This window comes from Benincasa hispida, chromosome 12 (assembly GCF_027475165.1).
Source record: "Benincasa hispida cultivar pf3 chromosome 12, pf3_genome.v1.1, whole genome shotgun sequence".
NCBI lineage: Eukaryota > Viridiplantae > Streptophyta > Magnoliopsida > Cucurbitales > Cucurbitaceae > Benincasa > Benincasa hispida.
This window is the reverse complement of record NC_143489.1, coordinates 41,740,523-41,752,898: the sequence shown is the minus strand read 5'-3', so window position 1 is coordinate 41,752,898 and position 12,376 is coordinate 41,740,523. Positions and strand designations below refer to the sequence as shown.

The following is a 12,376-nucleotide window of genomic DNA, read 5'->3' as shown; positions in this document are numbered from 1 at the left end:
TGCTACTGAAAAAAATGAAAATAAATTAAAATTGTAAGTAACGTCTTTTCTCGATGCTTTAGGCATTTGAAAGAAAGGGGAGAATAGCACTTATAAAGCACAGACACAGATACAGTTACACGATACGGATACGATCAGATATAGCGATTCGTCAATTTCTAAAAAAAACTAAGAGACGGATACGTCTAAGGATACGTCATTTCTTTATATATTTTTAATATATATATTTCTAAAAAACAAGGATACTAATTTGTTGAAGATACATTTTCTTTTTCTTAAAAAAAATCAAGTATATAGATAAATTTAGCATATAAGTTAATAACAATAGCACAAAATAGAATATAAACACTAAAATACAATACAAAAAAAATATCTAAGATGTTGAAGTACAATAGTTAATAAAATACAATAGAAAAGTGACTCATATTACAAAGAAGAAGATTAGAGGGAGAAATATGAAGATAAACGAAGAACTTCTTCATTGAATTGTTGAAGATATCCAAATGATTTATATTTTGATGAACTTTGTGGAGACTCAAATGTGAAGATGAAGATTAGATAATTCTAGGGTTTGGTCTTTTATTTATTTTTTTCCTTTTAGTTTTGGACTCGAGTAGTGAGCTTTTTAAATAGGTTACCCAATTTTAAATTGGGAAAAATTAGATGAGTTGGTTATCTTTTATCTTTAAAAAAAGATACGCATAGAAATAGATACGTCAAATCGCGTGTCAGATACGTATCTGGAAAGTATATGGAAGTATCGGTATCCGATATGTATCTGATACGGATTCTTTGTCTCACATGAAGTATCTGTGCTTAATAGATAGCACGTTAACAAGGAAGTATGAAGATTGGAGAAAAGAGGGGCAAAGATATATAATGACATGGTTTCATTGCTTTCTCTTCATAATATTTGGAGTTAAGTCATCTGGCCATGAAGATATTTCGTTTACTGTACATAAAAAATTACATTGAAGTAGAAGAGAAGATCCTATACTTGATAATACTCTACCAACTGGTGAATGAATAGGTGCAGAAGCTTTTCTTCTTATTTACACAAAACTGTTGCATTTTTACTTGTGCAGCTGACTCTGAACTCGTAGCGGCTTGGTCCCTGGAGACAGTATCGTCTGTCGACATCCTTCACATCCTTCTTGGCGTTGTGATGCAGAAAGCCAAAGATGAAGCCTTTGGAGTCACATTTGACCTGAGTGTGATTTCAACTTGTGAAAGAGACAAGAGAGACCATCTTAGGAAGCCGAGAAGTTATGAAGGAGAATGCTCCCCCCGGGATGACCATGAGGGTCGATTATTGACATTGAGAAGCTTCCTGGATGCTCGGACGTTCTTGACAGTCATCATGAGTTTCTGTCTCTCCCCTTCAACCTCGGCAAACTGAAGGCTTAATTGGGAGTAACGGTCATGCATCTCTCTCAGTTCAGTCTCTACAGTTGAGTACTTTCCCTTTAGATCTAACATGTCTTTGATTAGCTCATTGATGTCGCTAAAGCTTCGGAATATCGCTTCTTCATCACTGTGTTGCTTCAAGAAAGAACTGGACCACAGACCAAAAATTTTGTTGAAACCATTAGAATAGTTCAACTTCAAACAATCGAAGAAACAGATTTACTTCTGCATGTAATTATCCACAGCCTTTCCCCCCTTCAAGTCTTGGTCTCTTCTCAATTTAACAAAGTTTACGAGATCTTTTTTTCTTTTCCTTTTCCGTACCGGAAGAATAGGAGGACAGAGAATAATGCTATGCTAAGAAAATGCTAGTAAATATCAAATTGTTGGTCATGGTTGTACTGGGTGATGTACCTCTGAAAATGCATGCTTGGTTTCTTTTTTGACCGCAATGCTTCAGCAAGCTCGATCTCTAAAGCTAGTACCCTTTCTAATGCATTGCCACTTCTCGAAAATTCATTGAACAGGGGGAATATGCTTCCTAGTTCTTCATTCACCTGAAAATAATGAGCATAAGTGTTAACATGTCGATTTACACATCGGAAGTTTGTAAATTAATGGATTACCTTATGTAACTGCATCAGTTGGTGTTCTAAACCAGGAAAATCTGATTCAAAAGGATGATCATCATGAGCAAGCGAGTTTTCATTTTTCAATCTTTCCAACTGCAAACAGAATACAAGAGATGAATATAGCAACATTTGAAAATGAACCTGTTTGAGTTCATATCTCAGAATCATAAGTCGAATGAAGAAACCCCAACTTTCTTTCTCCAATATAGCTCACTAACCTCTTCATTTAGGTGGTCCATGCTAAATTTCAGGCTTTGAGCTCTGAAGTTATCATTTACCAGAGCCAAATGCTTTGTCTCATCATGCAGCAAGTCCTCTTGATTCCCACGAGAGATATCTTGAAGTCCATTGAGACTTCTTGACACCAGAACATGCTGTCGTTGACATGAAAATAAGGGTGGTGGTAAGAGTTGCATAATAAAGGTTAAAACAAAGTTTATGTCAAGAAACAAAACAAAGTACGCCCAATTAGACAATGACATCATATACCTGCTCAGGTTGCCCTTGACCATTAAGGAAAGCATGTGAATTATTGGTCTCATCAGTTGAAACTGATATTGTGCATTCAACTTCTTCACAAGGAGCTGCATTATTTTGGTCTGAGGACTTAGACATGTGATCTTCTGTGCATTTTCCATCACTGCCTTCCTTGTGCATGCTTGTCTGAAATTTGTAACTCTCCAGTAAATCTTTCATTAGGTTCAGTTCCACTGAAAATTTTAATTTGTCGTCATTGCATTTCTTTAAAGAAGCTTCAAGCTCTTGTTTTTCTTCCTTGCAGCATTCAAGGCTGATAGAAGAGCATTCTTTTTCAGCCTTCACCAAATCATATGCCTTCATTATTTCCCGCTTTTCAGTGAGAGCTGCATTCAAGTTACCTTCCAACTCCACGATCTTCTTTCCCAGCTCTTCCTTTATTTTTATGTGAGTCACCTCAGATTTTTTCCTATTTTCAACTTCATTGATTGCATCTTGTAATTTCCACAACATTTCTTCACTGTGTTTCTTGGACACAGAAAGCTGATGCTTCAATTCCTGCAACTTTGTTTCATATTGTTCTTTAATAAATGCAATTCTGAGAGATTCTTGCATGGCATTGGATGGCCCTTCATTCTCTTTTTTTTCACGAAGTTGGACGCACTCTGCATCCGCCTTGTCTTTTAGATCCTTCAAGTAAATAGACAAGTTTTTGAATTCTTCCGTTTTCAAGATTTGTTCAGAAAGCCTCTGGGTTAGATCATTACACTTATTTTGCAAGATGACCATCTCATCGCTCATACCTTGGAGCAAGATCACATGAGCATGCTGTTCATCCAATTTTGACCGGACAACCAACAAACTTACTTCCAGTTCTTCCCTACAAAGCAACAAATCATCAATCTCTGTTTCATAAGTCTTCAACATTTTTCCAAGTTTTTCAATCTCTTGAGCATGACGACTTCTATCAGCATCAGCTGCAACCTCCAGAAGTTTAGTCCTATTCTGTAGTTCCTCAGACTGATTAGTCAGTTTTTTGTTTGCATCAAGAAGCATTTTGTTTTCCAAAGCAAAGGCTTCCAGTTCTTCCTTGCAAAGCAACAAATCATCAATCTCTGTTTCATAAGTCTTCAACATTTTCCCCAGTTTTTCAATCTCTTGAGCATGACAACTTCTCTCGGCATCAACTGCAACCTCAAGAAGTTTAGTCCTATTCTGTAGTTCCTCAGACTGATTAGTCAGTTTTTTGTTTGCATCAAGAAGCATTTTGTTTTCCGAAGCAAATGCTTCCAGTTCTTCCTTGCAAAGCAACAAATCATCAACTTCTGTTTCACAAGTCTTCAACATTTTCCCCAGTTTTTCAATCTCTTGAGCATGATGTCTTCTATCAGCATCAGCAAGTTTAGTCCTATTCTGTAATTCCTCAGACTGATTAGTCAGTTTTTTGTTTGTATCAAGAAGCATTTTGTTTTCCAAAGCAAAGGCTTCTAACTCCAATTTTAGAGAGTTGAGATTCATCAACGATCTTGCATTCTCTTCAGTTTGGCGTGCTTCACTGACCATACAATGATTAAGAGCAGTCTCTACATTGAGATACTTTTCTTGAAGAGCTACAAGGTTCCTTTCTGATAACAGAAATTGTTGAACAAGAAGTTCAAGCTGGTCATGACACTGAGATCTTGTGAAAACTAGGCTAATATCTGCAGCTATTGAAAATTCGTACATTTCACATAATTCACTTTCCAAACAAACCAAGAAAGAATTCTCTTGATCAAGATGCTTAAGAAGTTCCTTCGACTGTAGTAAATCTTTGTCGACTCTTGATTTCTCCAACTCAAGCTCCAATACCAATTGCTTGAGATTTCCAACTTCTGCCTTCATTTTCTCAAAATCTAGCAACTTGCAATTCTTCTCATTTATTTGGGCATCAAGATCTTTAATTTTTTTCTCTAAACTCTCTCTGAAACTCCTCTCGATAATTAGTTCATCAGACAATAACTGAGATTTATCTTTGGAACGATCCAGCTCCAACTTAAGCTTCATCGATTCCTCTACTTTTTCCTGTAATGACTCAAGTAAAGTTTTTTTCTCCTTTGTTAACTCCTCGATGGTAAACTTACAATTTGCAAGTTCTTCATCTACCAACCTCAGTGCTACCATTTCATTTTCAAGGCCATTGTTTCTAGAAGTCAGTTGTTGTAGTTCATCCTCCACGTGATTGAGAACAGACACAAGCTCTTTATGCTGCTGGGTAAATTTATCTCCAGCTTCACTGATATTGATGTTTTCAGAAACAGTCTCAATCGCAATGTGAAATGTTTGCACCAGTTCATTGGCCTTATCTAATCCGTTGACCATATCTTGTTTTGTACGTTCAAAATTCTCTTTCATGATCAGATTGTCTGATGCTACTCTGCTTAAGGACTTTTGAGCCGTATCTCTTTCTTCCACCAAATGTTCATTCTCATTCATGAGCTGGAGAACTTTCTTGCATGCATCAAGATGGAGATTTTCAAATTTCAAAACCAAGCCTGCTAAGTTGTTTGACTCCAAATCATCATCAACAGATTCACTTAAGACATTGTTAGAGTTTTTGTTACGGGAAGCCAACAAGTTACTCAACTTATCATAGGCAAAACCAACAGTATTATGCAGATCTGCTTTCACTGAAACCAAGTTGTCAAATTCAGCTCTTAGAGCTTTCAATTCTTCGTGCAAAGATGAATTCTCATTACGAATATTTTTGTTTTCAATGCTTTCCTCCATCATTGAATTCTCCAGCTCTAACTTCTCCAAAAGACAGGTTTGGTACTTTTCCTCAAAACATCTATATTCTGTCACCAAGGCCTCACATTCTATTATTTTCTTAGTAAGAAAGGAATTTTCACGAGTAACATTTAATAAATTTTCTTCTAAAATTTCAGTTTTCGATCCCATTTCATTGTATTTTGAAACAATTGCAGTCTTACATTCATTTAGAGATCGGATTTCTTCCATAGAAGCTTGCAGTTCAAGAAACAATAATTCCTTGGACTTGATTGATAGTTCTAGCTGCTGACTAATCCCATCTACTCTCTCTTTCATAAGTTTGAAACTAGTATTTGCTTCAAGCAAAGTTTCTTGGAGCGTCTTTGAAAATACATCCAGGTATATGTTAACCAAATGCACTTCAAAGACTTCATCTTCAACCTTTTGATACAACCCTTCCTGCAAGTACAGAGACCTTTTTAAGTCCTCAGAGAAAATACCTCCACTTGAATGATATTTCTTTACCCCTGCATCATGATTCTGACTCTGCAAGAGTTTGCCAGTAGAAAACTCCTCCAATTCAACTCCCGGATTCCAACCTATTTCATAGTATTCCTGTCTGCTTGGATGTGAAGAACCAGAAAGTGCATGCTTAATGAGGTTCTCATTAGTCTCAAACACGGACGTGACCTGGACAGATAGTAGATCAAGGTCCTTCTGTAGCTGGTTCACAGCAATTGAGTAATTTAGGCGTGCCCTTTTGAGAGCTGTCTCAGCACTAGCAGCTCTTCTTTCAAGCTCCTTATTGATGGAATCCAAACTCTTCTTCTCTTCAGCAAAGTTCATTAAACAGCTATTCATTTTGTGATGCAGTGCTTCTATCTCATCCTTAGAAGCCGTGATAGTATATATACATGTTGCATGCTCATTCCTGAGATTCTGCAGCTCTCCGATCATCTGTCTCTGATTTTCCTCAAGTTCATGAATAAAAGCCTCATAGTAGCATTCCATCTGGTCCATTTTCTGTGCAAGGCTCTCCTCTTTCGCTTTTGACTCATCCAACTCCCTTAGAAGTTCAAAAATTTTCCCTTTCATTGAACTGATGGCATCTATAGAATTGGGTTCGTAGGACACCAGACCTGGTATAAGACAATGAAGCATGCTATCAGTATGGTAAATGTCTGAATCGAACCCAGTTCCTGATGTCAATATCTGACTAGTCGGGGAGTTCAATTTTCTGATCTCATTTTGGTTCGCTTTGGCACATGAAATTTCCTGTTCTATTCGCTCTCTAAAATCTTGTACAAAGCAGAGCAACACCTCCAAGTCGGCTAGAAGAAACCGAACATCTATGTCTTGACATCCAAAGTGAGCCTTGTTCAGCAGATCTCTAATCTTTTCCTCCATTGTTAAGAGCCCCTTTAAATGTTGTGGCTCCAGCTTTTGGCATATGTTATTCTGGTCAGTCTCTATGGTTTTTTTTCTGGATTCTGTTAGACTGGATTGCAATTTTTTTAATCTCTCAAGCTCGTCTTTAAGGTTTAAACACTCAGATTTCAATACTGAAACTTCTTCTGTCAGTTCTTTACCTGAAGTAGTCTCAGTAGCAAGCTGCCAAGCAATTTTCTGTGTTTCAATACCCATCTCATCAACATGATTTTGCAATGAGCTTACCTCTAGCCTCAGCTCAACAATCGAGGACTCGGCTACTTCCAAGCTTTCTCTAAGTCTATTGTTTTCTTTATATGCAGTAGCCAGTTCCCCATCAGCAGCAAACTCAGAACCCCAGTTATGAGCCCAATTGTTAGACCCCTGCACTGAATATTGATCACCCTGGTTTCCTTTCTCTGACCCAGGACTTTGGCCAATGGAAAGTCCACCTAGATCACCAGACACTGTGCTCTTTATGCTGTCAATTTCATGCACATCATGTTTCTCTGCATATAAACTTTCTGAAGTATTGGAAGAGACATCAAAACCAGTTGCTGAATCTGCATACTCTTCTTTTCGCCCAACCTCATCTTCGAGTAAAGGGAGCTCATTATATACTCCTTTGGACCTAATTCTTGCATTGACCTATTTCAGTCAAGGTGGAAGTGGGATGGGAGGCACAGGAAGAAATGTTTTTTGTAAGTAGCAGAACAATGTCATTGAAATTTGAAATATACATAAAGGGCAAGCCCAAGCTTAAGCAGTACACAAAGATTTACTAGTTGGCTTAAATGGAGGAGCTTGTATGATTATATAAAGAGAGGACCAAGTAGAAGATTATAAGGATGTTAAGTGTTAACTCTTCATAATTGGAAGAATTCAAAAACAACAGGAGATGAGAAAATTTCTTCGGCCTCCCCGAACTTATTCCTTTACACAATTTCTATCTTTTAATAGTAACGTACAAGCAACAAACAAAATATAATGCAGGATAGCCAATAAGTTTAAAATCACCTTTCATTCAAGTGTTTCACCACCATTTATATATTTGACCTAACTGTAGATAGCTTTCTCGCCATGGCACTGTGACACTAGTAATATAAACTCCTTTTCACATGTTTTGTGAGATGGGCATTCCAGGGGAACTGTTCTAAAGTATTTAGGTAATTTTGGGCATTAATGGTGTAACTGATTTCTAACCTGGCCATCTCCTTATTCAGTTTATTAAATGTTGTCTTTCCTTCATTCTTCATTTCTTCAGTTAGAGTTGTTTTTCCTAACAAGCGATTTAACATTATAAGGATCTCATCGGAAATACCCCAAGTACAAATATTTTTGTAATTAGCCTAAGAAGATAATAACTACAAAAAGCCAAAGGCAATGAGTGTATATTCCAAAATAACTTAATCAAGTAAACAATTGATAAGAAAACCTTATTTGAGTGATTATTCACTGAATCCTTGGATGGTGACATTTTTCCACTAGGAGATTCACCATGACTATTTTGATCGGAGAATGTCTGCAGCCCCCTCTCCCTAAGCTCCCTTTGCTGCTCAAACTCCCTAAAAAGAATGATAAATAAATGTTAACAGGATATAGGACAGATTATGAAAGTTTCATTTTAAGACGTACCTGAAACCAGTTTTAGAAGTAAGCAGCTGTACAGTAACCTGCCATTGAATATGATTGAACAATATGTTACAGTTGAATTATAAATTAGGCCGATGCAAGTATGGAAAACAAATAAGAAAGAGATAGAATATTGATGAGAGCTTTGAGCCCTATGATAGGAAGGTCGAGCCTTTCCATATTCTTACATGTAAAATAGTTCCAGATTCGCATCCATTAAGAGGCAGCGCAACAGCTGAAGGCTTCATTGCATCAGCATAGTCAGCAAGGTTGATGTTAGCTTCCCCGAGGATGCTTGAACGAGATGAGCCCTAGAAATGTAAGGATTTGGTCCAAATATAAGTGAAGGCAATTGTTCAGGCAATGCTAGAGAAATTCAAAACAAATTGAGAAAAGAGAAAATGATAAAAAAAAATTGATAGGAATAGTACCATGGCCACCACGAGTTTATAGAGCTTATCATCATATTGCTTTGTTCTAGTGTCTTGAAGAAGTCTAGCTGTTTCATAGATGGGATCAGCCCATTTGCAAGCTCCATTTCTCACATTTGCTTTAGTTGTCTTTGCTGTTGTCTTCCCAGAATCAGCAGGAACAAAAGATATAAACAGTTTGTCCCATCCAAATTGTGGAATCTGGATCAAGCAGAAGACAACAAGATTCATTCGTTGCATTTTTTGTAGGCAGTATATCAAGTCAAAATAAAAGTGGCATACAGTATTACTATTAAGTCTGCTAACAACTGAAAATAGATAATCCAGACAATGAAGAAAGAAAAATAACTACAGAATATTTCAAAATGTAAAGAGTTTAAGCTTCAATGATTTGGAGAATCATACTGGAAATGCCGGTTTTTTTTTTTTTTTTTTTTGAACAAGAAACTAACTACTGGAAATGTACGCATTAAAACCAAATAATGCAATGAACGTCAACGATTCATTTTCTTAAATAAATACCCGCATGTCTACCATTAGAGTCCAAATAAAACATGAGTGACAAGGTTCAGACTTGGGACGAAATCCCAGTCCTTATCCACCACTAGACATATTCATTCATACATGAGAGACAGCACAAGAAAACAGATGGATATGAACATAACAAGATCTAAATAAGTATGATGAGGCATACAAATCACTACCATGGTAATATCATCGTGCCAATCACCACAAGCCTGAGAAACATGTTGTCTTTTGTTTTTCCATTCTTAAAATATAACACAATTTTTCTTGTCATACCCACTCTACAAGGGCTGAGCTGCTAAATATTAGATCATACAGATGATTGCCATCACTAATTGAAAATCCAATATTAGGATCCTCATTCTTCTATATTTTATATACTTTGTCTATACATGAGAAATATGTTTGGTCTTGGTTGCGGTCATTGCATGTAAACAATATTAAAAAATGAATGTACTGGAGCCATATTCTCAAATGAGACACCTAGAAAGAACAGAAGGAAAGAAAAGTAAATGTGGACTGTCTGCCAATGAAAGAAGTTGTGACTTACATGCGTGGCATGAAATTGAAGCCTGAAAACCACCTTTACTTTTGTCTTCTCAAGCTTCCACTTAGCAATCCTTGACATTTCTATGTAATATCGCAATCATCCACTGGACAAGATTCCATTTCACTAATAGCTTAGTCTTATTGTTTCTACATTAGTAGAAAAACTTTATATATATATATATATATACACACATTTCATTTCTGCAAAAATTGTGTAAAGCTAAATTCTCTATGTTTAGTAGAAGAATGTTTTTCTGTGAACTGGTGAGGAAAGTGATATCATTGTTCTCTTCAAAAGTAACCTTTTGGAATTGATATAATACATGAGGAAAAATCTCAATATCTGGAAGAGGCTTGAATCACCATCACTTTCAAGAAGCAATATTTAACAATGTGATAATGGGGAAGGAAAGTGAGAATTTAACCATCAACAAGAAGGCAGAAGCAGAACAACTCATTGGATAAGTTGTCTTAAGGAAGTTTCAAGTAATGTAGGCAATACATATAGCTTTCCATCACCGCTATCAAATCAAAGGGATTGTCAGACTTAGGTTATGAATTCAAACTTAGACCTTTGCTTTGACTACAATAATGTATCAACCTTTAAATATATCAAACTATGAGAGGATAAGAAATCCCTTTTCTCAGCAGAGAAAATAGGGAAGAGATAGAGAGAAGAGAGCATGAAGTAGTATATGCTTGCACTTGGTTATCAAACTAGGCGATATGAAAATAAATGACTTGGAAGAACATTAAAGTCGTGAAAAGAAGGTGCATTCAGCAAGAGATGGAAGTCAATGTAGATGACACAAGAAATTAGATAATACCGAACAAAACTAGTCAATACTGATAAATTCATACGTATTTGATGAAAATTATCGTTACCAACAATCCCAATGCAAATAATCACATTATTCGGTGAACAATTCCAGCAGCAAACTAGATACCTCAACTGGAAATTCAAATTTACAGTCACGAAATGTTTGTAGATCACATCAAAAGGTCAAACCATAAGCATTGAGAAGAGCAGTGAAAGAAATTGACAACTGAACGTTATTAGGTTAGGGAAAATCTAGAACACAAAAAACAGAACATCCAAACTTTAATAATACTGAAGATTCAGCTCAAGCATCTTGAACCCAGATTACAAGTTGTTTCTAAAACAATAATGTTCACTCTCAACTCAATTGCTCTCCCGATGGACTTGAGTTCAATGCTTTCTTGAAGGATTGGACCGTTAATCAAGAATTCAAAAGGGAAAACAAGAAGAATAAGAAACCATAAGAGGAAGGGGAGGAAGAGAAGCGAAAGATTACAGAAACAGATGACAGTTCTAAAACATACCTTCTTGGAGGAGACGCAAACTTGTCAGAAACGCCAAATTTTATGAACAAAATTGCGAACACCCAGCAGAAAACCCCCGGATCCGGGCAGTGGAAACAGCAGCGAGCTAATCAAAATTCACCCTCGCAAGCAGACAAAGTCGTGATCTAGAAAATTGCCCCATTCAAAGAAATGCCGGTCGTGCACTGAAACCCAGAACAAGAAGACTGACAAGAACAGAGGGCAAAACAGAATCTCAAACCATCTGTCCAACCAAATCTGGAAAAAAGGAAAAACGGAAAAAAAAAAAAAAAAAAAAAAAGGAAAATGAACTGTAAGTAACAAGAGAGTTTAAATTCAAGAGAACCTAAAGAAAACACTTGCATTTCTCTTCAACGAGACGTCATTTGAAAACCCACCAGAAGGAGAAGTAGACCCAGATGCCAAAAAATTCCAAAACAAATTATTAGAAAATTACAGAGTGGAGAAAACGCCAAATGCAGAACAGGGATATCACCACGCCAGTAAAAGTTGACACGAATAAGATTAAGAACTGATTAATTAAGATTATTAGCACATTTGGAATTTCGAAATTAATTGGGGTTAGTAAGAAAATGTAGATGGGTACCTCGACTAAGCTGCGGATCTGCAGGTGCTTCGGTTGGAAGAAAGAACAGAACAGGGAATCTTTAGTGAAAATCCCACACAGAAGAAAGAGAAAAATGAAGAAGATGAAAGAAATTGGGTCCTATCCTCTGAGTGTTTGGTGGGAGAAAGAAAATGGAGAAAGGGATCACCACGGCGACGGCGACGGCGACGGCGGTGGTGGCGTAGATGAGCAGTAAAAAAATGTAAAAATGGATTTAAAAGACATTAATAAGGTGAGATGGAGCTGAGATTTTAGCTCGCAAATCAACTTCAGGAACCCGCCAAAAGCCTGTGATTGCCTGTCCTCCAATTAGTTATTTCTCTTAATCACCCTCTTCCATTTCCTTCATTTACAGATATACCCTCCTATTTTCACTCAATTCTCCTCATTGCCCTTTATTTTTTTAACTCATTGTAATATTACCCCCTCAATGAATACTAGATTTCTGTTTTTTTCCCCTCATATTTTTATTGATTTTTTTAAAAAAGATTATTTCACGTCCAATTCCATAAGAAAATACACGACCTTGTAAAATATATATATATATATATATATATATATACACATATAAGTGA

The 12,376-nt window shown here is 36.5% G+C and overlaps 1 protein-coding gene across 3 annotated transcripts; it reads right to left on the bottom strand.

Moving 5' to 3' along the window:
• Positions 1 to 873: 873 nt before the first annotated feature.
• LOC120067709 (sporulation-specific protein) lies at positions 874 to 12,097 on the bottom strand. 3 transcript variants are annotated; one of them, XM_039019253.2, is made up of 12 exons: positions 11,781 to 12,097; positions 11,174 to 11,431; positions 9,831 to 9,933; positions 8,756 to 8,956; positions 8,513 to 8,635; positions 8,328 to 8,365; positions 8,128 to 8,257; positions 2,529 to 7,340; positions 2,258 to 2,413; positions 2,034 to 2,132; positions 1,822 to 1,964; positions 874 to 1,555 (listed from the first exon to the last, which is right to left on the bottom strand). In XM_039019253.2, exons 3-12 carry the CDS (start codon positions 9,906 to 9,908, stop codon positions 1,267 to 1,269), a joined length of 6,069 nt encoding a protein of 2,022 aa, XP_038875181.2. In that variant the 5' UTR covers positions 9,909 to 9,933; positions 11,174 to 11,431; positions 11,781 to 12,097; the 3' UTR covers positions 874 to 1,266. The 3 variants fall into 3 exon arrangements, with proteins under 3 accessions (XP_038875181.2, XP_038875182.2, XP_038875184.2); XM_039019254.2 differs by lacking the exon at positions 11,781 to 12,097 and adding an exon at positions 11,520 to 11,549 and having other exon boundaries at positions 11,174 to 11,379; XM_039019256.2 differs by lacking the exon at positions 9,831 to 9,933.
• Between the last annotated feature and the right edge of the window lie 279 nt (positions 12,098 to 12,376).